The 27030-nt window shown below is 44.4% G+C and overlaps 1 protein-coding gene across 2 annotated transcripts in view; it reads left to right on the top strand.

The window, feature by feature from the left end:
• The window catches only part of ppp2r3a (protein phosphatase 2, regulatory subunit B'', alpha), a 421139-nt gene that overhangs the window by 200617 nt on the left and 193492 nt on the right, over positions 1-27030 (top strand). For both annotated transcript variants that reach the window (XM_041173201.1, XM_041173211.1), the window contains one exon: positions 20401-23099. In XM_041173201.1, coding sequence (XP_041029135.1) covers positions 20973-23099 — 2127 coding nt within the window. In that variant the 5' untranslated portion in view covers positions 20401-20972. The remainder of the gene's footprint in view (positions 1-20400; positions 23100-27030) is intronic.

Genomic DNA, 27030 nt, shown 5'->3' with positions numbered 1-27030 from the left:
CGTCGCACGGGTAAAACGGGCAGGTGGGCAGGCCACAATTAGCAAAAACTCATCCACGGGTGGGATAAGAAGGGTCAGTGGCATTGTCAATGCGGGTAGTGAGGAGTTTTGGATCAAACTTGCTGCTGGTTCCTTCTGTGAATTGGACAGCTTCATCTCGCTTCAGCGCTGCACTCTGAGCATTTCTAGGTTTCATTTCAGGACTCATTGGTGAGTTCCAGGCCCCCGGAGGATTCAGGCTGCATGGGCTCACCCAGGTATCAGACAGCCTTCTGTTACACTGGTAATGGGGATTGTGATCTCTACTAGAGGCACCTCCTCTGAGGAAGAGAGGGGCAGAAGGGAGAGGAGGCCAGGTGTCCCAGTGCAGCTTCCAGGGGAGTGACCTGTGGGAGGAGAGGCGCAGACACAGTGGGGGGGGCGGGTGAAGGGCCAACAGGAGATCCAAGGCAGAAGGGGCCACAGAAGATGTCACTATCCTGCTGCAAAGGTTTACAGGTGACGATGCAGCTACCTCAATAGCAATCCCAAAGGAGGCTCCATCTCTCAAGGGAGACAGTGATCTCCATCTATCAAGGAATTGGGCCTGAGATCAGCTCTGACTGTGTGGGTAGACACCCTATGCCAGTGGCGCTGAAGATCACAGTGGCCCTTAACTTCTATACCACCGGCTCTTTCCAGGGTTCAGTGGGGGATCTGTGTGGAGTCTCCCAATCAGATGTCCACAGTTGCGTCAAGCTGGTGACAGATGCTCTGTTCAGGTGTGCATTGACTTTCATTCATTACTGTACAGCCGGCTTCCCCCGCGTCCAGGGTGCAATAGACTGCACACATGTGGCCATCAAGGCGCCAGCAGGTGAGCACGGTGCCTTCATCAACAGGAAGGGCTTCCACTCCATGAACGTGCAGATAGTGTGTGATCACAGGATGCTGATTCTACAAGTCTGTGCAAGGTACCCTGGCAGCTCCCACAACGCCTACATCCTCAGACACTCCCAGGTGCCGGGTCTCTTCAGTGCTCCAGCCCAGCTTGATGGGTGGCCACTGGGTGACAAGGGCTATTTCCTCAGAAGGTGGCTCATGACGCCTCTCTGCCATGCGAGAACAGTAGCTGAGCAGCAGTATAATAGGAGCCATGCCTCCACAAGGGCTGTGGTGGAGAGAGCCATCGGTCTTCTCAAGATGAGGATCCGATGCCTGGACCGTTCAGGGGGCACACTCGAGTACAACACCCCGCCCGAGCATATTTCACTGATAGTGGTTGCATGCTGCGCTCTCCACAATCTGGCGCTGGAAAGAGGGGATGCAGTGGAGGAAGAAGATCTTGACGCAGCTGCACATGCAACAGATGATGAGTCCAGTAGTGAATCCAAGGATGAGCACGGTGAGGAGAATGATGATGACCTGGGTAATCTCCAGGGACACCCGGGATGCTTTGATCCAACGAACCTTCAGCCAGCCTACCAAATAAGAACCACCACCACTTGCCAGGGCTGCAGACTCCAGATTCAACCGCTGACAGGACCATTTCCTTGGTCAGCAACATACACTCTGCGCCCTTGTAATAAAGTTTCAGGAGACACACGTCCATCATTACATAATGACCTTCCCTACACCTACAGAACAAATGAAGCATACAGAGGTCAGTAGCACAAAATAACATCTCATGTATTTGTGAATGCGTAACATAGCTGAAATGAACATTAACCAGTGTTTTTAATCACACTACGAAAACATGCAAACCAAAATGGGGAAACAAAATATCACCAGTGATAAGTTCGTCTTGCGCTTAAGGTACTTTACATTTACGTTTTCAGGTGCAAAGTCTAGGTGCTCCCCCCTTGCTGGCACCAGCATTGGAGACAACCTGCTCACTCTGCTGTCTTGTTGGCCTTGATGACCTTGGCGGTCATCCTCTGGGCCATGAGGCCTGTGAAGGCCCTGCCTGGGATGAAGCAGCCAGAGCCATGGCTGGCATCTCCTCAGTCGCCGCAGCCTCATCAGATGCCATGGTCACTGGCATAGGGGCAGAGGAACTGCTGCCTTGAGAGGAGCCCGCAGAGGCGACAGGCAGCTCGTGTGCCAACATGAAGTTGCATTGGACCTCCCTGTGCACCATTGATGGACGGGCAGCTAGCTGGGATACTGGGTGCCCAATCCATCACCCGCACTGGCATTAACCACCTGAGGTAATTGCCAGTGTGAGGGCTTACAGCTCCGAGCGTATCCCCAGGGACCCCTGATTGCGTCCTTGGAGTACCCTCTACATGAGAGTCACTACTCTCTGCATGGAGGAGGCATTGCGCTCGGCCATGAGGGTCAATGCAGTGGTCATGCTCTGCAGCGGCTCCTCCACAGGGGACACCATGGCACGCATTCCCTCATATATCTCTGCCAGATCCCCCCGTATGCCCCGCTGGACTTCCAGCATCTGCTGCCTAATGGATGACTTCAGGGGCCCACCATCAGCCATCGACTGAACATTGTCCTGGTCCCCAGCAGTGCTGTGACTGCTGATGCCCTGGGCACTCTCTGCTCTGCCTGCACCTCAAGTGAGTCTGAAGTGCCCTCGTTAATGTGCACCGAGATGCTAGAAGGTGATCTTATGCCCACCGAGGTACTGGTATCTGTGCTAGTGCCTGCTTGACAGAGAGGGTGTAATGCATGTGTGTGGTGAGCATGGTGTTCCTCCTGGGTCAGGGGTGGGCCTTCAGGCTCCGCATGATGACCAGCTGCTGGTGAGCCTAAAAGGGAGAAGAAGGACATGTCATTGATTTAAGCCATGACACTATCATTATGCATGCCTGCCACCCTGATGAGACAGAGATATGCATCAGGGTGCCCGCATCTTTCCATTATAAATGGGAACTCCAGGTTCAAGGCTCACATCAATATAGAGACTATGCTAGAATGATTACAATAGCTGACGTTCTCACCTGGCACCCCAACCTCACCGCAGTCGCTTGACCGAGGTGAATGGCGCCTCTCGAGCTCCAGGGCCTTCTACTTGTAATGCATGAGGATTGGGAGGTGTGGGGGTCCCCCGCCAGTCCACGAGCTTGTTAACTGCATGGAAATTGTTATGGGATGTCTTCTCCTGAAAGGATAGAGGAGCATTGATTTGTCCACTCTCTACCTGCATTGCCATTGTAGCCTGGTCAATCCCACCTGAGGAACACCTCACAGGACTCAGCCAATTCGTGACCCTGGAGCCGCAAGATACTCAGTCCAAGCAGCCTGGGCTCACCCACTTGGCCAGCTCCTGCCTCATTGACATTTGCCACTTACACTCAAACACATCTGAGGTCCATGGGGGAGGGGCAGCTCTTAACTGTTCTGCAAAGTGACCCATCCCAACATGGTACTCATGCTTCCCGATCGCAGGAGATCATTAAAGTGCTTCCTGCACTGCACCCATGTGCACCTCACCACATCATGGCTGCTGACCCTGGATGCCACCAGGCCTTTTTGGTGAGGTGTGGGGGCCTCCTCCTCCTGTCCCTGGGGGCAAGGGTTTCCCTCCTGGCTGCCACCTCCTCCCGGAGGGCTGCTAGGCACTCATCCGAGAAACGCAGGGCCGACTGCCCCACCGACCTGCCCTCCCACCTGCCGTGCCCAAACGCAACTGGATCCATCTTCACTTCCGCATCCTTCTGTGGCAGCCTTTCAGGGGCTGCCTGGGTTGGTTTCGAATCGGCCGCCGGGTTACCATTGGACCCAGCGGACATCATGACCCCGTCCCTGTCCCCGCCCGTCCCTTCGCGTTGATTCCCCAGCTGCCTTTCATGTTGGGCAAGCATTAATTGGCCCACCAGTGTGAAATCGCGGTGCGCCGCCGATCGCGGGTGGCAGTCAGCTTCCCGACCACCGCCGCCTGCCCCTGCCGAGCCCACACACCAAGGGTTAAATTCTGCCCCAAAAGTACTTACTCTGTGGTGCAGGATTGTCCCTATACAAAAATAAGTACAAGGAAATAAACACTGCAAAAGAAACATAGCACTTGGTAGTGGGTGGGCTCATGTTTTTTCCCCTTCAGTGTGATATTTCTAAAAACAATTAGAATTTTTAAAAAAATCAATTTGGTCCTTCTCAGAGACCACGAGAGCAGAGAGACATTGAAATATAGAAGCAACTGCACACACAGACTGTGTGTGTAAACTGTGTGATACTGTGCCATACATTTTAATAAACCTGATAGTTCTATTAACGTGAAGACCCTCCTATGTTAATAGTTTATTTTTTCAGTTTTATTAATTTCACAAAAAGGTTAACATTATATGCATTAATTTTTCAAAATTTATATCAGTTAAATGATTTGTTAACTGCATGGAAATTATTAAAGGGCCACTAATAGTTGCATTGTGATTGGCTGATTTTTGAAAGGAGGTTATTATTTTTCCTTCTATCTCAATAATGAAATTGCATTTCAATAATGGCACATAACTGCCATTTGAAAACAGTAATTAAAGTGCCCATCACTTATAGTGGGCTTATTGGTGCCAACATGTTTTTTCTGCTATTAGTGTAGTATAGTGTGCCATTTATAGCCTGTTAATCTCCCCTGTCACTGACTGCACCTGACTTATACAGCATTAATCAGATACAGTGGAGGTGCTGCTAGCCCTCAGTGCTCCATAATTCTGACCCACTTGTACTTTTCTCCAGTGCAGTTTGTACCAGGGTATTGTGTGATGTTCTGTGCAATGCTCAGACTGATGTACTAGGCATAGAATCACAGACTTCCATATATTTTCATATTGATGCTATCCACAGAGATCAGACAACTGTTCCCAGTATTTCTTCAGCTGAATTCAATGTGTGGCTCCATAGCTGAGAACTATAATAACTTAGCAAGGTGAGGACTACTTGCAGAACATGTGCATCTGCCTGAATTATCCATGCATTTAACTCATCATGAACAACAACTTTGTTATTGCCAATAACGGCCTTGGCAAATGGTTAGTGCTACCGATTGATCGGTTTAAGTGGTGAGGATCTTAAATCGTCTTTCATGCAAAGGGAAAAACGTAACCCATACCAGTTAAACAAAATAGAAAAATATTAACATAATGAGAGGACAAACCTCAACATTGGGTTTAGTTCCCCTTTAATATCCATTGGAAAGAGCAACAGTCAGAAAGTACCATTCCAGCTTCTCTGGACTGAATTCAAATCCAAATGTGAATGGATAGATTCCCAGGCCAGCCCACAAAGCCACTCAGCTCTCCTATGCACATTAAATGTTTAAGTACAAGCACAACAACTCACAACTCATGTGAAAACAATCTGACAATAAAGTGGACTTTGAATATTGAGTTCTATTAATTTGCCAGGCGCCCCCCCAACTGCACACAAAGAGTTGCAAAGTTAGTATCTTTTTTCAACTGACAAGTGCTGGAACATTTGTAGAGCCTGAGAATCAGTCACTTCGTGAGAAAGCACTTGTGTAGGCTTGGGACAGCCTTGGATTTGTAGATTACTGAATGAAGCCAAATGAATTACACCATATCTCCATCCAAAGTGTGACATCATTTGAAGCTGTGTAGTGACTTACTCAATAGTTTTATAACCAACAAAGCTGTCCAAACTGAGGAATAATTTCAAATAACTGCTATTTGGAGAGATTTATGCTCAGTGCTTTAATAGTGTGGGATTATAAATTAACATCTGTTAAATTACCTAAATTTACGGAAAGTTGTTAAATTCAGTTACCAGTGAAGTCCTTTGTTTGTTTTGTTGCTAGATTATTTTCATTGGATCACTAATACTACAGATTACTAGAGATTGCCTAAACAGAAAATGAACTTGTCAAAACAAATTTCACCTCCAGGCAATGCTGAGGAAAATAAATTCAGGATTGTTGCCAATGCAGTTTTTCGTCGTTACAGATGTTAGCAGATTGTAAAAATCAAATAATTTGTTTGCAATTGAAAAAACATTCATATTTTAGACCCTTTTTCATGTTCCTTATTCCCTACTCTGAGATTCTAGCACCAAACCCCATCCCCCAATTTCATGGCGGCAGTCTCCCTTCATACTCCCTCTCAGTTAATACCGGCACTCATTCCTCTTCCACTCCCAAGAACCCTTCCCTCTTCCCACATAAGGCAATGCCCCCATTTTCTTCCCCCTCCTCTCTCCATTTCATTGCTATGCATTTCTCTCTTTCCTTTATTGCCTCTTATTTTCTTCCATTCCCTTCGAAACAGAAGCTCAGAGTGGAATTGTCCTAGATTTGTACAAAGTGTGGTAGCAGGTGGGAAAAAAGTTGTTTTACCCACCGGCTGCAATGGCAGGTTTTCACACCATATTTTTTTACTCATTCATGGGATGTGGGTGTGGCCAGACCAGCATTTATTACCCATCCCTAGTTGCGGGGGCATTTAAGAGTCAACCACATTGCTGTGGGTCTGGAGTCACATGTAGGCCAGCCCAGGTAAGGACAGCAGGTTTCCTTCCCTAAAGGACATTAGTGAACCAGATGGGTTTTTATAACTATCGGCAATGGTTTCATGGTCATCATTAGACTTTCAATTCCAGATTTTTATTGAATTCAAATTTCACTGTCTGCCATGGCAGGTTTCAAACCCAGGTCCCTAGAGTATTACCCTGGGTCTCTGGATTACTAGCCCAGCGATAGTACCACTACACCACCACCTCCTCGTATCATTCCCTTCCTGTCTCATTAATTATGCAACCACAAGAAACAGGTCATCCCGCTGGTGGGCAGCCTTTGATTTACCCGCCACGCATTACGTCACTGCTTCCTCATGCAGGGCACCATATTTAAACTGCAGCTGCGTGCACACTTCTCAATATTTGCAGCCCAGAACTGATCCAGTGAAGGCATGGTTCCAAAAGCCAAGAAGAGTGCAACCACCCCCCCACCCACCACCCACCCAACCCCACCCCTGATTTGGTGTTGCATCCCTGGGATAACTTCTGGATGCCGTGGAGGCCCGCTGTGATATCCTCTACCCCTGCTCTGCCTGTAGGTGGCCCATCAGTCGCACCACTCGGGCTTGGGAGACGATGGCAGAGGTGGTCAGTGCCAATGCTGCACACGAGGTCAGCCATTCAGTGCAGAAAATGGATGAATGATCTCATCTGTGCTGTCAGGATAAGACCACCATCTTATCAATTGAAACTCACACACTCACAAGGCCATCACACCTTCACTGGCATCTCACTCACTGCCAGATCAAAGACATCAACACTCACTCTCTCATATACATGCTCACATCTCCATCTGGCTTCATCTCCTCCTCAGTCCTCACCATCTTGAGCCCACTTGCACAGATCAACAAGTGCCCCCCCAAACACACCCTGGGATACCCCCCTTCCCCAGTTCATCCCTCACCCTGCAGCCTCTTCCCTTGCCTGAGGCCACTTCTCCCCCTTCACCAAGCAAGCCCTAGCCTTGCAGAGATTGAAAAGCCACCCCCGCCTTAGGGCTACTATGGTAGGTAGAGACCTGCCCGTGAGCCCTCCTCAAGGTGATGTGGTGCTGCCTGCAAAGCCTGGCGCTGATGACTGCGAGTGCTGCCCAAAGCAAGGTAGGCAAACAAACTTCGAAGTCCTGAGCGAAGTGCAGGCTCACCAGGTGCACGTTGCTTATGTACTGTCGTGAAACACGACAGCTTGCCTGGATGATCCAGCATGGTGGGGGGGTGGTTGATTTCGACCAGTAGAGCTTACAATAAGATGCTAAAGTATTCAAATTAGGTTCCAGATGTGCGCTGTCAGGAAACGCCGCCCGCCATTGATGGGTGGGGCGGACGATTGCAAATTGGTTTCACAATGGCGTGAAACCGATTGCTGGCCTTCTCACCATATTGACCCCCCACCATGATGCCTGAAGCCAATGGGGCTAGAAAATTCTGGCCTCGGTCTCATTGCTACCTGAATTTGGCATTATTGCACTAAACTGTGAATCTCCCACCCCTCAATGTTAATTGGAGGGATCGTGGCCCTCCTGTACTGTGGATAGGAAATCCTGCCATCACAAGAGTTGCTGCCAACGGTTTACAGTGGCCCAAATCCATGCATGGGTGCCAGCACAGCACTGGAATGAGGCAGGACCAAATCCACTGGAATTTCAGTAGGATTCAGGTAGGAGTGAAATTAGGAGAAGCAGAGTCTGAAATGCACTGATGCTATTCAGCGTATGCTCATGGGATCTACAAAAACACCGACTACTACTTTTGCCATGTGTGCATGTTCTATTTCTCCTTAGCACATTTCCATTCTGAAGATCTAGAATACATACATCAAACTGCAGATGTTCCTAATAGTGCTACATTCGTGGGAAAACAGATCTTTCTAAGATATTTATTATGGCTAACATAATGTCCAGACATTCAGGAAAGCTGCCTTTCCAAGCAATTGCACTACTTCCTTTCAGTAGCAGTAGCTACAGATTTTGGAGGTGCTCCATTAGTGCTGTATAAGAACAGCAGAAATTGAACATTCAGAAAATTCCCCATCAACTGACATCAAATTTTCTGTTTACCACAATCAGAATTCCTTCTTTCCTTTTTTTTGCTGTCTTTTCCTTCATTTTTTTCTACACCTTTTTCCTCATACATAATATGCATAAATTTCTAAAGTTAATTTTATCTCCTTATCAGAAATCTAATGTCAATTGAATGTTCTCTGCCTACCCCAACCCTTAGTTTCTCTCTCCATATTCTCCCTCCTTGCATGAAAGTGCTCACTTTTACCGATGTTCAATTTAAGAGGTACCAGCCACCCTCAAACAAGTATGGTCCTAGGTAATGGATGCTATTTTTTATATTCATTGGATGGGGGGGAATCACTAGCTAAGCCAACATTTATTGCCCATCCCTAATTCCCCTTGATAACTGAGTGGTTTGCTAGGCCACTTCAAAGTCAACCACATTGGTGTAGGAATCACATATAGGCCAACCAGGTAAGGATGGCAGATTTTCTTCCCTGAAGGGGTATTAATTTTACAACAATCAACTTTTAAGTCCAGGTTCTTTTTTTTAATGAACTCAAATTTCACCATCTGCCATGGTGGGATTTGAACCCAGGTCCCCATGGGTCTACTGGATGACTTCACCACCACCTAACTACATAGTTATCAAAGCCAAGCTTAGTTTTGGTCTCAGACGATATTCAAAAATACACATTTTCTAATGGCATTACTAATTGTGCTCAGAAACAGGAAACCTGATTAATCTTTCCTTTTTGTGCATAAACTGGATCCATTTGCAGGGATATTGAAAATGGAACAGGCACAAAAGGTTGCAATAATGTGTTTACTTGAAGCAAAATTGTTTTGTGCTCAATAAATTAATGAATGTCTATACTAATCAATTAAATATTTTCTGGTCTTTGCACCCAGTATAAGCAGCAAGCACTTCCAAGGAAAGTGAAAGAAAAGAAAGACTTGCATTTATATAACACCTTTCATGATCCCCAGACAACCCAAAGCACTTCACAAGTGTAGTGCAGACATTGTTATAGGAAATGCAGCAGCAAATTTGCACACAGCAAGCTCCAGTTAAAAGCAATGTGATAATAGGAACATAGAACAGGACAATTAGCCACTCAAGCCTGTTCTGCCATTCAGTGAGATCATGGCTGATCTGCAACCTAATTCCATATACCTGCCTTTGCTGTGTATCCCTTAATACCTTTAGTTAACAATTTTTTATCAATCTCAGATTTAAAATTAACAATTGATCTAGCATCAATTGCTGTTTGCAGAATAGAGTTCCAAAATTCTATCACTCTTTGTGTGTGGAGATGTTTCCTACTTTCAAGACCAAATAAATTGTATTTTTAGTTATTTTGGTTGAGGGACAAATAATGTTCAGAATAACTACCCTGCTCTTCTTCAAAATAGTGCCTTGGGAACATTTACTTTCACTTAAGAAAGCAGATGGAGCCTCAGTTTCTTTTCTCATCTGAAAGACGGCACCTTTGACAGTGCAGCTGTCCCTGGACTGCAGTGCCAGCCTAGCTTTTTCTGCTTAAGTCTCTGGATTGGGACTTAAATCCACAACTTTCTGACTCACAGGCAAGAGTGCTACCAACTGAGTCACAGCTGACACCTAAAGTGCTTCATGGGTGAATTGCGTAAGCTTCTTCTATTCTGCCTAAAAAATGCACTTTAAAGTAATTTCAGTGAAATACTATTTCCTGCAACTATAATAATTTAGTTGCCTATATCCATGTCTCTCTCCATATACCCACAGAGTCTGAAGAATGGTAAATGCCTGTGCTGCAGAAAGATCGAGTGTCGTTCCAGATTCATTTCAGCTAAGACCCATAAAGCTACCAGAGATGATTCATCCCAACAGTCTGGGTTAACTTTGAACCCAAATCTCAGAGATGAAAGAGCAATATCCTAGTTACACCCTACCTAGCTCCAGAATTCTATTTTGAATGGTTTCCAGGCTGCAAATCACACAGTACCGATATGTTTACTCTCAGGTCTGTCAACTTCACATAAACACATGCCTGATCCAAGCATAGTTTCGATCCAAGAATACAATTTGAATCTATTAAACCACTTCCCTTTCACTCCTGTTCTACATAACTCTTGATCCAAACAAAACACTTAAACACCAAATCCTGTCCCAAGATAAAACATTACTCAATTATCTGCTTTTAAAGTTCATTACACCACATGTAATAATCTCCTGCCAGCAGGACATAACAAAAGACTAATTAATCTAATTTGTTTTAAATATGTTTCTGTACAATGTTTTATGTTGGTTTTGTTCAGGTTAAATTGCTGAATTTATTAAATCGGTTGGATGCTGTCATGAAAACATAACAGTGACCCGAATTGTCACGCAGATGGAGAAGTTTTCCGTTTAGGCGAAAATGCTGGCGGAAGCCCAAATCCAGAAGTCCCACTCCTGAACCCGGTCCCTGCCATTTGTGAAGGGGAGAGGAATGGGGATAGGTTTTAAAGCACACATCTGTGGTTCGCAAAGGCAGCTGCCCATATAAATCAGCAGCTGCCTCCACTCATGTGATTTTGGTGAGGTAAGTGTCTGAAACCCATAGTGTGCAGATTAGACCTGGTAAGAACAGGTCTGAATCTTGTGGATTCACTTGGTGTCAGGGTGCCCTTTTGGAGAGGTAAGGTACCCCTTTGGATATGGTCTCAGGACACCATTAGGAAAGGTAAGGCAATATTTGGGAGAGGTAAGTTACCCATTGGGACAGGTCAGGTGCCCTGAGGATTGTTAAAAGTGGACAGGATTGTGCGCAAAAAATGCATCGACTCATTGGAACTGTCAAATCTGTCAAGAGATTTAACTCCACTGGGCTTTACATTTGAAAAAGGAGTGGAATTTTAAAAAATCAGTGCTTGATATTTCATTCTGTCTGTTGATATCAGCCTGAGAGCTATATTATTATAGGATATATTATATCATTATAGGATTTGTGCTGCATGACTGATTTTACAACCTAATATTACCACAGTGGGGTGCCTGTTAAGTGAGCAGTTTGATTGACAGCTCCAAGTAGTCATAGAATAGAAATGTTTGTTTTTGTAAATGATTAGGTGAAGGAATTTCAATGCATCAGATGGTTTCTTATCATTGAGAGTGTTTTATATAATTGCTGTATAGCTTTATTTGATTTCAGCATGGCACCTGAGGTTTGCCCATGGTGGATATTAAGTGAGTTGGCATGGAGGGGGTAAAGGCAAAGTGTGGTGGGTGGGGGCATGGGTTGTCATGACATAGCACTAAGTTGGCATAGGGGCTATAAAGAGCCTTGGAGATGTGTGGGGGATATGGGTTGGTATAGGCGATATAAGAGGCCATTTTGGGTCAGTAGAGGAGCATGAAATCACATAGATTGGCATAGATGGGGAATGGAGATATGTGGAGGGGTGAGGGACTGTGAGGTGTGAGGGCTAGAGGGATGTTTTTTTGTTCTGTTCATTTTCTAAATAACATAAATGTAGTAGCGGAGCACAGAGGCAGGCCTTCTGACCAGCCCCGCTTCCACACCCATGGCCCCCACCTTTGCTCCGGAGTCAGCGCACCCAACTTCTAATGCAACTCACCTCTCCCACCACCACCCATCTCCCAACCTCACCCCCAAGCCTGGAAAAAAATCTCACCTTTCGGGCCTCTATCTCCTGTGTCAGGATTGCAGAGCCAGGAAATGAACTCTACGCACCCAACCCGGTAACAAAAATCTAGGCCAGTATTTCCAAATCAGAATCAGGGCTCCACTGAGCACAGATTTTCTTTCTTACGTTGTATCGATGGATTTGTGCTTAGTTGCCTCCAATTGAATGAATTGAACAATGCAATGCATGGAAATGATTGAACAGTTGGGATATCTTGATCCTTAGTGCACATTTACAGGCAAATATAAATAAAACTTAGAATTGCAGGAAAAAATGAATAATGTACAGGGAAAGTAATTTGGTTATGACATTCATACTGTATTTTACAATATTCGTATCTCTCTTTCTTTGCACCCATTAGCTTCCCTCACTTCATATTCATGCAAATATTGTCTATCCTGTCACTCATTTCCCGCATTAAGCCCAATCCAAAATATATTTCCAATACATGCCATCTCACATTATAAAATCTTTATAAAATATCTATAGAATTAATCAACCTTAGTATTGTTCTCTACCTCCTCACTGAGTTTTGTTCTTCTCAAAGAAATCATATAGTGCCTTTTATGACCCAGGATATCCCAAAATGATTCACAACCACTGAAGTACTTGTGTCTTCACTTTTGTAATGTACAGAAATATGGCAGCAAATTTGAACACATCAAGGTCCTCCCAATTGCAGTGAAAAAAATGACTAGGTCGTCTATTTTATTGATATTACTTGAGAAATAGATCTTGACCAGGACACCAGGAGAATTCCTCTGCTCTACTTCGAATTGTGCCTTGATTCTTTTATGTCGATCAAAGGGGCCAGATGTAGCCTTGATTTTACATCTCATACAAAGACAGGGCAGGACTCTAATGTTAGATTTGATTATGTGCTCAAATCCTGGAAAGGAGCTTGAGACAAACCCTGCTGATTCCAACTACTATAGTATTTAACAATGACATTTCTCATTCTAGATAGCCCATGATCTCTGATTTACCAATCTGGGTGTTAAGGTAGGCGGTCAGCCTGCTCTCAAGACTCGTCCAATGGCGATGGAAGCTTGGGAATGTTCCTCCGATTTTTCTTTCCCTCCATTAGGAAATGCCTTGCTTTTTCTCTTCTTTTCCACAGATGAGTATGGCTGAGATAAACTACTTAGAATTCAAGTTTAAGTCTGATACCCAGGTGAAAATTCAAACACTCTCAAACTAGCTGGTTGTTCTGTTAGGTTTATCACCATTCAGACTCCCTTATTATAAATTAATAAACTGGTTGATGCAGTTTCTACAAAAATACAAACCTGAAATAAAATTGAACCAAGAATCCTTTGAAATTCAGATTCTTGCAAGTGTTCAATGGGTTGAGTCAGTTCCTGTCAAAGTGACCTAAATGCTTGAATCTAAGTTAGCTCTATCATGCCTACATGGTATGCTCCATTATGGAATGGATTTCTACGTGCTGTATGTGACTTGCTCAAAAGCCCTTCTCATACTGCATATATACTGTTTATAGTAACTGAAAACTGCTCACGTTGCATTTGTATCATGTAGCGAGATATGTTGACACTTTTGAACAAGACGTTTCCGGTAATTGTGAGATCTAAAGATTGAGGTGAAGTCATAGTATTCTATTGAACTGTTTGAGGGCTGCTGTACTATATCCACATGAAAATTAAAAACTAATGCAATATTTTTTTCGGAACCTCTTGGACACTTTAACTGGTTCATGACCATTTAACTTTTTGAAGTGTCACTTGTAATACCTCATAGGCTGCATGTTATGTCTAATTCATAATAAAGCCTATTTTATTTTCTATTGACATATTGAAGATTTCAAACTCTGAATTACTTCTCTTGCTGCATCAGTCTAATTTTTGAATGAGATTCAGTTTCAAATCCTAGGTATAGAGTATTATAATGTAATAGGAACAGGGGTAAGCCATTCAGCCCCTCGAGCCTGTCCCGTCATTCAATTGGATCATGGCTGCTTTGTACTTCTGCTCCATTTAACTGCTGTAGCTCCCTGCTAAGTATCAATATGGCCCAGTCGTGAGCATTTGCACCTGAGTCAAAAACTTATGGGTTCAAGTCCCTCAACAGAGATTTAAGCACTAAAATCATCCTCAATGCAGTACTGAGGAACTGCATTGACAGAAGTGCAGCCTTTTGAATGAGATGTTAGACTGAGACCCCATTTGCACTTGCAGGAGTACATAACAGATCCCATGGCACTATTTCAAAGAAGAGTAGGAGGGTTACTCCCTGTTTTTATCCCTCGATCAGCATCGCTTAAAAAAAGATTATCCAGTCAGTACCACAGTGCTCCGTGATAATGGGAGTGGGAGCTTGCTATGTGCAAATTGGTTGCTGCATTTCCTACAATAGTGACTACGCTTCGAAAATACTTCATTGGTTGTAAAGCACTTTAGGATGCCCTTAGGTAGTGAGCATGCTATTTAAGTACAAGTCTCTCATTCACATTCTTTGACACTTGCTTCCCTTCAAAAAGTCTATTCATTTCAAAGCCTCATATCTTTGGTACCAGACTACTCAGTACTGTTTCAGATATCAAAATATGATTTTTATAGATCCACTCACATACATTACAAATTGGGAGTTTGCAACAAGGGCAGAATCATCCCAGATTTGCACTAAGTGCAGTGGCAGGCGGATAAAACGACATTTTACCTGCCGGCCACAATGGTGGATTTTCACACCGTATCGTCCCAAACCTGCCACATTAATTATGCATTCCCGAGAAATACAGCGTTTCCACGATGGGCAACTTTCATTCACCCGCCACGCCATCACCTCACCGCTTCATCACGCCGGCCACCATATTTTAAGTTCAGCCACATGCACGCATCTCAGTGCTTCCACCCCAGGACTACTGCAGCAGAGATGTCCACAAAAGGCAAAAAAACTGCAGCTCTCAGGTTCAGCGACGCATCACTGGAACATCTTTTGGATGCCATGGAGGCCCACTACGATGTCCTCTACCCCTGTACTGGCTGCAGGATGGGCAGCAGCATGACCAATCAGGCTTGGGAGGAGGTGGCAGTGGTGATCAGTGCCAACATCCTTCAAAAGAGGACAGCTACCTAGTGCCAAAAGAGGATGAATGATCTCCTCTGTTCCGCCAGGATAAGTCACTCTTCTTGTCACTCCCAACTCACACACTCACAAACCCATCGCACATCCACAGGGCCCTCACTCACTGCCAGTGCAAGGGACATCACCAGCCATTCTCTCTCACACACACACCTTCATTGTCCTCATCCCATCCTTGGGACCACTCACTACCCACATAGGCCAGGCACACTTCTCATTTGGCCTGACAGGCGTCCTCATACACTCTCCCCATCTCTATTCATGCAGAAGAGAGAGAGGTCGCAGACTGGTGGCAGAATGCCCAAAATCTACGTCCTCACAGACTTTGAAAACAGAGCCATCCAGCTGGCCGGCGATGACCGGGACCGGTCCTGTGCAGATGGTGAAGTCGGCGCAGCTCTACCAAGTGAGGATCCAGCAGTGCAACATCCATCAGACAACCAAGCTGTGAGTGATGTGTCCTCTTTCACAGGCCACTGCCATGCACTAATTATCCCCCTTGCTTCCAAAGGCACATCTTGAAACAGCTGATTGTGTCCACAGCCCAGGGCCTCCAATAAAGCCCCAAAGAAACCTCTGAAGAGGAATCTGAAGGCACCCTCCTTGAAGTCCCACCACAGTGCTCATCCACGCCCTCCACTAGTGCAGAGACACACGCCTTGGTGGGGCCTAGCCTCAGAGTAGGCTAGGATCACAATCTGGTGAGCACATTGCACTGTCTGATCCACAGCAGATGGTTCCACCCCAGGGCCATCCATCCAGCAGTCTCCAACAGTGTCCGGCCCATCTGAATCCCCTCTTCCTGTGACCTCAGCAGCTCCAGCTCCACAGGCCGAGGAGGGTGCCACTGCCACTGCCATGCAGCAGGATACCAGAAACAGGCCAGGACCCTCCAGGTCTTGGCCTTCAAGAGGATGCCCACCAAGATCACCACAGACAGGGCATAGCAGTCAACAAGCTGCTTCCCCCTCAGCTGTGGATGTCTGGGTATCACCAAGGCATAGTGGCAGGGTTAGGAAAGTTAAGAATTAGTTGCACAGCTTGAGCACAGGTGTTAATCACTTGTACATACTGCTTGCTTTTGTCAATAAACTCCCAAGAATGTCTTCCTGCCTATTGCTCCTTATTCTGATGAGCTGTGTTCGTGTCACTCAGATATGAAACATTTCTGCACAAGATAAAGGCAGGTGTCTCAGTCCTGGGCCTCTTCCCTGTGTTTTGTGCAGCCTTCAGACCAAAGTGATTGTCTGGCCTCTCGCTCCTTGGACACATTACTGATGCCTGCACCTCAGCGGCGCTTGTCATTGCTGCCAATGTTGTGGGCAGATCTCATAGATTTCTCTCATTCTCTCTGTGTGCTCTCAGCACTGTTAAGGTGGGGCTGGCCTCCATTTCTTCAGCATCTGTGACCAGTGACGCTATGCTCCTGAAGGGATCAGCTGCTGAAGACAGACAGAGGATTAGGTGCTTTTAAAGTTTCATAGCTGTGTCTCTATGATATGACCCTGTTCACAGAGTGCAAGAGAGCTGCTCTCAGCCAGACAGGAGTCAGACATTCTTAGAGGAAGTGTCCTCACTGCATGTTGTCATCATCCTCCCACAATCGAGCGACTATTAGGGCCTCCACTGCATCTCCAAGACAGGAGCATTCTCACAGTGGGTATGTAGGCTGCCATAAACCAGACTGGAGTCAAATGTTCATAGACGCAGTGTGAAGATCTATGGCATCTCCTCGCTGCATGTTGTCATCATCCTCCACAAGTCTAGCAGCAATGAGGGCCTCCCAAGTGTGCCCGCCTCGCCTGACCAGTGCGAGGGCCTCACCCTCATCATCGTCGGCCAATGAGGATCTCCTCACCCTCATCACCATCGGCGTCCTCCTCATTGAAAGAGACCTCCAGTTCCTCCATCTCCTCCTCAGCCAGCTCCTCTCCCCATTGCAGCACCAGGTTGTAAAGGGCGCAGCAGACGACAACGATGCATGACACCCTTTGCAGACAGTATTGCAGGGCTCCACCAGACCGGTTCAGACACCAGAACCTCATCTTCAACATCTCGATGGTCTGCCACATCAATGTGCAGGTTGCAGCATGAGCCTCATTATACCATTGCTCTGTTGTAGTCTGAGGCTGCCGCATGGCTGTGATCAGCCACGGCCTCTGCAGGTAGCCCTTGTCCCCAAGGAGACAATCCTGCAGCTTCTGTGGAGCGTGGAGATTTCAGGGATCTGTGACTGACTGAGAATGTAGGCGTCGTGCACACTCCCTGGAAACCGTGCACAGACCTGCAGGATGCATTTGTGGTGGTCGCACACCAGCTGCACATTCAGCAAATGGAATCCTTTGCGGTTGACATAGCTGACTCTGTGTTGTGATGGAGACCTGAGCATCATGTGAGTGCAGTCGATGGCACCCTGCACCCATGGGAAACCCGAAATGTGGGCAAATCCAATCACTCTTGCATCCTGGCAGTCTTGGTCCCGGGCAAAGTTGAGTGCCCTTGCGAAGATGGCATCCGTGACTTCATGGACGCATTTGTGGGTGCAGGCTTGTGATATCCCACAAAGGCCACCTGTGGAGCCCTGAAAGTAGCCACTGGTGTAGAAATTGAGCACCACGGTCACTTTCACAGCCACTGGCAGCGGATGCCCTCCATGTCCCCGTGGCACCAAATCCTGCAGCAGCTGGCAGATGTGACCGGCCAGTTCCCTAGACATGCACAATCTTTGGCGACACTGGTTCTCAGTCATCTGCAAAAATGAAAAGTGGCGTCTATAGACACTGGGTCTAGCCAACCAGCAATGGCTCACTGTGGCTCTTCAGCAGTGTGTGCAGGAGCTCCAGCTACCCCTTTGTCGAGAGGCTGCTGCTCCTCCCTCTGTGCAGCCAGGCACCTAGGTCACTCTCTTCTCTGTCGTCTTCACTCTCTCTAAGCCATGAGCACACAGCTAGGTCACCAGCCTCCACAATCCTGATGTACTCCTCTTGCAGGGTGAAAGAGAGAGACATGTGGATTAGCATGGGTGTACTAAGAACCTGTCTTGGTTAAGTCTCAAGGCCCCTTAACACATCCCGGAGAGTATTGGCCACCACTTGGATTGCCAGAGATTAGTGCGCTGCATGGCTGCCCGAAACCCCACCCTCCTCCGCCCCACTCCACCCGACCAATTGTCAGCAGCTTTGCCCTTTGGACTGCATGCTGTGCTCTCAGCTCAGGCACAGGCATTCTCCTAATCCGCGCTGCAAGGCTGCATGGTTAGCTTGACCCATGGGCGAGACTGATCCAAACTGGGATGATGACATTGTAGGGGCTGTGAGCGCTTCCACCAGTGACTGAACCATGGCCAGCTTTAGCAAGGAGATTGTACAATGTGCCATTCGTGCAACTGTTCTGCAGTCTACTAAAACACTCATTAATTTGAAGCCTGTGCCCAAGGGCTGAAAAGCTCTGGAGCACTTGGTGGCACCTTGATGCCTCTGCGTTGCTTGAGTAGACAGATAAGCTAGAGGCCCAACTCCACGCATGTCAATGTGGCTGCACCTGAACTGTCTCAGCTGCAGAAGAATGGTCACTTTATACAAGGTTTCCCGAATGCATGGCCGCTTCCCTCACCCACACCACCCCGCCCATCCCACACAAGCTTGTGAGCTACCTCCAACTCTAGGCCAGACCTTATCCCCCACCCCACCCCCACCCCCACCCCAAGTCACCTCAACCGCAGAGCAGCCATTGCACCCCCACCCCTGCAAGGCACCTCTATGCAGGGCAGCCGCTGCACCCCACAAGTCACCTCAACTGTAGGGCAGCCCTTGCCCCACCCCCCACTCCCCACACCCACTAACGTGCCTCAATCTTAAAGCCCAACAGGTGACCTGGACGAGTGCTTCGCAACACTGCTGTGTACTCACCTCTGAGTTCCCCTCAAAGTGCAGCCTGCCAACGCACACCTTTTATATGCTGTTGAGAAACACCTTGGCATGGGCAGACGATCCAGCTGGGGGGTAAGATTCCAGTCGGCTAGCCTTATAATGATCTGCACATGTATTACAAACAGGTTCCTGATGTCCGATGGTGGGAAAGTTGGCCCGCCATTGGCGGGCGGAGCGGGCGACTGCAAACTGGTTTCACAACATCATGAAACCGATTTTTGGCCTTTTCATCATATTGTTCGCTCATGCCACCGAACACGCCGGACGCCATCAGACACTGATGATTCCATCCATTGTTTTTGCGAACATTTGTTTATTAATCAATTTTAACCAATGTAATCTTCCCATTCCAGATACACAGTTCAATCATTTATTACTGCAGACACCAACAAATCACTCACAAATGGAATTAGAGATATTTTAATCATATGAATAGACAGATTTATTGCCAGGAACATTGGAAATCATTGTCTCCACAAGACAATCACCTACTTGGCATTTTCAACTTGCATATAGTCTGTTAACCTAACGCTAAGTTTTGTTTCTGCTGTAATTTGAGCTTGACCTATGCAGTGCATAAAATATTCCTAAATTGAAAGATAACCTTATGTTCTTCGTGCTACTTTGAGAATTTATACTAAAATGTATTCACATTTTTGATACTATGGGGATGCGCTATCAATAACTTCAAAAAGGAATTAAACTCATGATAAAATGAGGCTTTTTGTTGTATTATTCTCTTTGTAAAAATTCGTCTTCTATCAGGTAGGTACTGACATACCCTATCCAATGCTGTTTTCATGTGATTTCATTTGTAGTTGTATATCAGAAGAAATGACTCAATCCCAATTGGAAATGAAAAGCTATTCCTTTTTATCTGCAGGTTACAGAGATCTTTTCCTTGATGTTTCGCAATCTTGTGGGCAATGCTACTATGTGTTTTGCAATGGTCTTTATTATTAGTTATTCAGAAACCATAACTCTGCTTAGTTTTTTTTCTCTCTTACAGCAAAGTAAATATTTCTACCATCCCTCATCAGCAATATCGGTGCACTCAAATAATTATATTTTAATTACCATAGTCACAAGATAAATGGATTTCTACACCGCTAATATTGGACCTGGATTGACTTGTACCGACATGATTAAATAATGAAACACTAAATTCAGTTTAAGTTCTCATGTAATGAGTTAATGTTTTTTTAAGTCACATTGTTGCTTCTCTTTCTCCCTCTCTTCCAGTTGGTTCTTGAGAAACAGGACGGGCTAATACTGAACAAGCCTGTTGAATTCTGAAGCACATCTGCTGCACACATTTGGAACTCAACAGCCAACTCCATCCCCTAACAAAATTACTTCACGCCTGAATATCTCGTTGTGGATTGTGATGCCGTTTAGATGCTTTGACAGGCCTGCATCTAGGCCATATGCCCAACTATTGAGAATGGATACTGATGCCTTGACTGCAATGAACTTTGCATCAATTTCCTGAGTGAACAGCATAACATTGACAAGTGACATGTGATCCTCTGACCCAGAGAAGCCTTGACTGACACAGTAATAGCAGCTGCAGCTTGACCACACGTCTCAATTGCAAGCCTCAAAAGGCTTGTAAGAGCCAAGCACTTAGATCCTACATCTGGAGTTACAACCTGATTTGTTCTCAGAAAGTTCTGAGGATATTCAGATTTCTACTGAGAATGAAACAGCTGGAACCCTCAAGGCCATTCATTTAATGGGTTAATGAAACCAGAGACTATTAGTCATCTTATGATAAACGGTCAGGAGAAAACTTCCCCCTGTGATTCCCCGCAATGGCAGCAACCTACAGACTTGTTGTCAGCACCGTGAACTGTTATAACAGCATTATAATTGATCAACGTTTCCAGCATACTGTACACTACTGTAATGGGTCCTGCAAAGCCTTCCCAAATGCTGCTGGCATTGACTGCAAGGTGGTCCACCATGCCATCTGTTCAGAGCTGCTGAGTCACTCATCCCTTCCTTCATCCAGCCTAAGGTTCGCAGGTACGCAGGACTTGACCCACAAGTTTCTAAATGCTGAAAATTTGGCGGCTTCTACTGACATTGCTGCTGATGACAGTCATCAGCTTCTGCCTGGTGTCACCAGGGTCAAAAAGGGAATGGGCACACAAGGTTTATCCAGTCTAAAAGACATCACCAGTGATGCCATAAACCTGGCCAGCGGCAAAATTAAAGAGTTTTCATTTGAAAAAGTGAAGTGTCCTGCAAGCCATGTGACCTTCAGGAAAGGAAGGAAAGTAAAACCAGATATGACTAGCAGAAGATCTGCAGACTTTGACATAATATATAACCATATTGGCAGCAATGAGAACTGTCCACCTTTTGGTTTTGCACAAAAAACAGCCATTGAGCAAAAAGAGACAAACCTTATCACATTGCATGAACAAAGTATCAGCAATGCCACACAATTGTACCTTCAAAACCTCTCAGAAGATAATTTCATTGCCAAATTTTTGGGCAAACACAAAGCAGATAGTTCAGACTCAGGAGAGGACATTAGGGTTTGCCTAGATATTCTACTGAAATGCTCAGAAGACCTGAAGAAATGCACAGAGATAATTAAGCAATGCATTAAGAGCAAGTCCCATAATAAGGATGATAATGATGCCAGCAACAATCCCGATCTAATCTATAGAAATGTCATGGCAAGGCTTTCAAGCTACCTGAAAAAGTTACCTTTCGAACTTGAACATGGGTTATCTGGACGAGGTAATCAGCATGATCTTGCTGAACTTGTAAACAGCCTACACAGTTTGCAGCAAATGCCATATCCACCATTTGGGAATGACCAACCACCCAGATATGAGGATGTTGTCCAGTCATCACCAACCCCATCTACCAAACTACCTCTTCCAGTGGATACTCAAATTGTCCATCGAGCTTCCAATGGCAACAGTATGGTACCTATTGAAAATGTTTATCGTCTTTCATATAATGGTCATCTTCAAGAGAATGGTATCCAACAAAATAATTCAACTGCTATAAACCGTCCCCGTGTACTACCTCACGTAAGTCCACTAAATTGCTCTGAAAGCAGTTCCTCTCAAGATTCGTTCCTGTCCAGGAGTATTGACAGTACTTCTAAGATACCTATGGAGCTTCTTTATATTCAGGAGGATTGTGATGTTGATAAGGTTTTGAAGCAGGAATCAAGAGGGAATGATTATTTCAATTTTGGAATGGCTGAAAAAAACCCTCAGCCTCAAAAACCAGCCTCTCCTGCTGACACTTGCAAGAGGGCAGGAGATAATGGAATTGGAATCAGAGATAATATGGGTGAAAATAGATTATGTGTGCAGCCAGCTTCTGAATCTCAGAGCTTCTCCAATAATGTAAGTAGAAGCCATAATTCCACAGAACCATCAATAACAAGATCAAAAACTAAAACAGAAAATGATAAGGCAACCCAACAAGACGACATTGAAAAGTTACTGATGGATTTGGAATCCTTCTCTCAAACCATAAACACTAGGCAGGAATATGATTCTTCTAGAAACAATGATATTGACTTGAAGAATTATAGTCAACGATCAGGACAAGTTAATTTTTTGACCACTGAGTCAGGAAGTAAACACTTAGAGGTGTCACTCAGAGAAACTGTGCCATTATCTTCTCCCACAAAAGGAACCAATGTAAATAAAAATAACAAAAATGAAGAGGATGATGCAGCCCTGCTCTTACGCATCCTGGAGAGTATCGAGGGCTTTGCTCAGGAGCTGGTTGAACGTGGGAGTAATAAGGGAATCTTGGCAAGAGAGAAAGAAGTAATGCGGATACTCCAAGACACTTTATCACAGGCTTCTGAGTCTTGCAAAACTGCACACTCAATACAGCCAGTTGTACCTAAAGATAACGGTTCACACTTATCAGTTCAACAGACACCAGAGGTGATCAAGGTAAGACTCATATTCTACATATTATATTTGATTTCTGATATATAACTTCTGATTCAGTTGCTATCAACATAAGTTTGAACAATTCTGATTATCAATAAGGGAAAATTAAAAGGACCCTGTCCCCTCAATCTGTTTTTTTTTTACTTCAGGCCTATTTTGTGTGATTCTTCTTTTATGGTACACAACCCACTCCTTTGGAAAACTTTGTTTTATTTTATTGCACTCTCTGATGATATTTTAGCCCTCTGTAGTGAATTGATGGTAATTAGATGTCTTGCTAGCTCACTTGAATACATTATCCAATTTTGTGTTTCTCAACTAGAACATTAAACTTGAGTGTAGGGTGTTATCCAATGTCGTTTATGGGGTAGCCATATCTGGAAAGTAGGGATTACGCTGCATTCTTCTTGGGATATGCCAGAATTCTTTCCATTTCAGACCTGGAGCAATGCTGTTCCACGGAACGGGAACAAATGGAAGAAGTTTAGCCCACTGGTTTATTGTAGAATGTTACCTTGGTGCTAAAAATGAAAGATTTGGATCGATTTCTTCTGCCATTTGGGTTGGAAAGTATCCATTTTCATTTTGACAGGCACAAAAAATGTTTGAGAAATACGACTATTTCTTCAGCCTAATTCAAAATAAAAGGTGTGCAAAGACACAGGAGGGCAGTTCAAACACACGTCAATGGAATTTAATCGCGGTTGAACAATTGCCCCAGAGAAAATGGGAAAAGGATGAGTTCGCATGTGCTGAGCGGTGGTTAACATGGCAGGTGTGAAACTAGTCATGGGCAGTTGTGTAAACTGGATGGTTTACACCTCATCCAATTTCCTTTTCCGTTGACTGCAGAAGATAATCAGGCGCAGTATGAACAAACTGCTGACTCTTCACCATTTGCTTTGTGCTGCCACCCTTCCTGAACTCCCATATCATCCCACACTCATCACCACATCAGACAGATGATTTAAAATTGAAACTTCTCTTCTGTTTCTAGCCAAGGCAAATTAATTCTCTGTAACAACTGAAATAACTTTTTTCCATGGAAAAAAAAATGATCTCTGTATTCACATTGCTGACCACTGTAGAATTTTAGCTGAGATATTCAGTAGGTGTTATATTAGTCAGAAAAATATAGTCCACTCAAACTCATGCAAACTTTTGAGAGGGGAATTTTGTGCACCAAACATATTTTTGCATTATTTTCTAAAGTACTAAATGCATGAAATTATAATTATGTCAAACTTAACTATCTATTGCACAAAGGTCTATAAGTCACTGTCATATAAAACAGCTACTGCAGTGTAATTGCTGTGTTACTAGAATAGTAATTTCGAGGCCTGGACTGACAATCTCAAAGAACTTGAATTCAAATCACACTATTGCAGTTTAGGAATTTGAAAAAAAAAACAAAGGCTTGTATCAGCAAAAGTGGGCATGTAACATTCATAAAGATAAAAACAAAAAACTGTGGATGCTGGAAATCTAAAACAAAAACAGAATTACCTGGAAAAACTCAGCAGGTCTGGCAGCATCGGTGGAGAAGAAAAGAGTTGACATTTCGAGTCCTCATTACCATTCAGTAGAACTGAGTGAATCCAGGGAGAGGGGTGAAATATAAGCTGGTTTAAGTTTGGGGGGTGGTGGGGTGGGGTTGGGTGGGGGGAGAGAAGTGGAGGGGGGTGGTGTGGTTGTAGGGACAAGCAAGCAGTGATAGGAGCAGATAATCAAAAGATGTCACAGACAAAAGAACAAAAGAACACAGAGGTTGAAGTTGGTGATATTAACTAAACGAATGTGCTAATTAAGAATGGATGGTAGGGCACTCAAGGTATAGCTCTAGTGGGGTGGGGGGGGCATAAAAGATTTAAAAATAATGGAAATAGGTGGGAAAAGAAAAATCTATATAAATTATTGGAAAAAACAAAAGGAAGGGGGAAGAAACTGAAAGGGGGTGGGGATGGAGGAGGGAGGTCAAGATCTAAAGTTGTTGAATTCAATATTCAGTCCAGAAGGCTGTAAAGTGCCCTAACCACCACCGCCCCCCACCACCTTAAACCAGCTTATATTTCACCCCTCTCCTTGGATTCACTCAGTTCTGCTGAAGGGTCATGAGGACTCAAAACGTCAACTCTTTTCTTCTCCGCCGATGCTGCCAGACCTGCTGAGTTTTTCCAGGTAATTCTGTTTTTGTTATGTAACTTTCAGATGGTCACTAATGTTCTTCAGTGAAGGAAAACTGCTACCTATATGAGATTCAGCCTTGTGTGAGTCAACACCACACCAAGCTGGGTGACTTTTAACTGTCCTTACAAACCACTCAGTTATACAAAAACCACTCAATGAGGTTCAAGTAAAAGGCCCACCTTCTCAGGATGACTAGCAAAGGGTAATGAATGTTGGCCTTGCCAACAATGCCCAAATCCCATGAAGGAATCATTTTTTTAAATGTTTTTCAATAAATCTCCTTTTTAGCATAATGGTTTTGAAAATCAGGTTGCTTGTTATGTTGGTATGAAATGAGCACTAAGGCATGTCAGAACTTTGTTGTACCTGGTAAGAAAACTATTATTAGCTCACACTTCAGATCCACATCATCCAACATTCAAATGCCAAAATCTAAACCTCTAGTTCAACAATAGGCAGTGGCCCACAGTCCTGACTTCAAATAAGATTTTGTATGATTGAAACAAATGGCCGCCAAAAAAAAGGAAGCATTTATATTCCCCTTTCACATCAAAACATCTCACCAAAGTTTTTAGAGGGGAAGCAGAGTCATTTTTGTCACCGTGCTGTCACTATTATGTGATCACTGCACCATCTCCTTTTAGACATATAAATGCCAATATCACTTTGTTAATAGCATACCTGCAAAACCACTTCCCCTCCCCATTCAGATTGTTGCACACATTAACCCATCAGATTACTACACTCAACGGTAGCTCTTTACTGACTTATAACACCATTACATGTAATGGCCATGTGAAGGCTGGCCATCCCTCACACAGGCAATTAAACTGCTGGAGGATTACTGAAGTGCATTAGTGGAAGAACTGTTCAATTTGTATCAAAATCATTACACAGATTCATGATTTTGTGACAAATAATGAGAGGGCGGAATCTGCCCCAATTTGGTGATTTGTTTGCTTTTGTGGTTTAAGTTAAAATTTAAATTCATGAAATAAATTCCAGTAAAGATGGTAAAGGAGCATCATACAGAGCTGCAGATATATATTTTGGTTTGGCTTAAGCATAAGTACTATGACAACTTCAAAGGAATGTATAAGGCGAGAGTTGTCATGACATTCAATAGAAGGTCAATAGAACTCTGAAATTATTAGGATTATTTACTCTTTTCATGTTGATATTACCGAAAATCTATGTACAGATTTAATGTGCCTCATGTTTGTAGGGAGAAACGTTGAAAGTAAAATCTAAGCTAAATATTTCCGTCAGTTCTAATATTTTAAGCTCTACGTAAATAGTTGCAAAAGGAGTCAAATTTAGACATCATCCATCAGTTTATTGAAGGATCATATTCTAGTGGATTTCAGACTTTCAAACACATTTAGACTGATGTAAATTTCAACTGATTATGTAGTATAATCCTTTAATCTTTTACTTTACATTTCTTTGGGTTCTCATTTTTAGCATGTTCAATGATATCAAATTGCCCCAGTGAAATACAAAGTTGACACTTTAATCACAGAACTTTCCTCTGCCAACTATCAAAATACACATTGAGATTTCAACACTTAAGAACTAAACTGCTAGAAACATGCACTAATTCTCAGCTGGGTTTGCTGGCAATGAGAGAGAGAAAAAATAGGAGATTAAAGAACTGAATAAAGTATGCTTACTGTCAGCAAATACGGAGCAACTTGTCCTTGATGGCTGAAATTTTTATCTTGAGCTATGTTATTCATCAGTA

Source organism: Carcharodon carcharias, chromosome 2 (genome assembly GCF_017639515.1).
Source record: "Carcharodon carcharias isolate sCarCar2 chromosome 2, sCarCar2.pri, whole genome shotgun sequence".
NCBI classification, from domain to species: Eukaryota; Metazoa; Chordata; class Chondrichthyes; order Lamniformes; family Lamnidae; genus Carcharodon; species Carcharodon carcharias.
The sequence above is the reverse complement of the archived record's forward strand: the minus strand, read 5'-3'. Positions and strand labels throughout refer to the sequence as shown.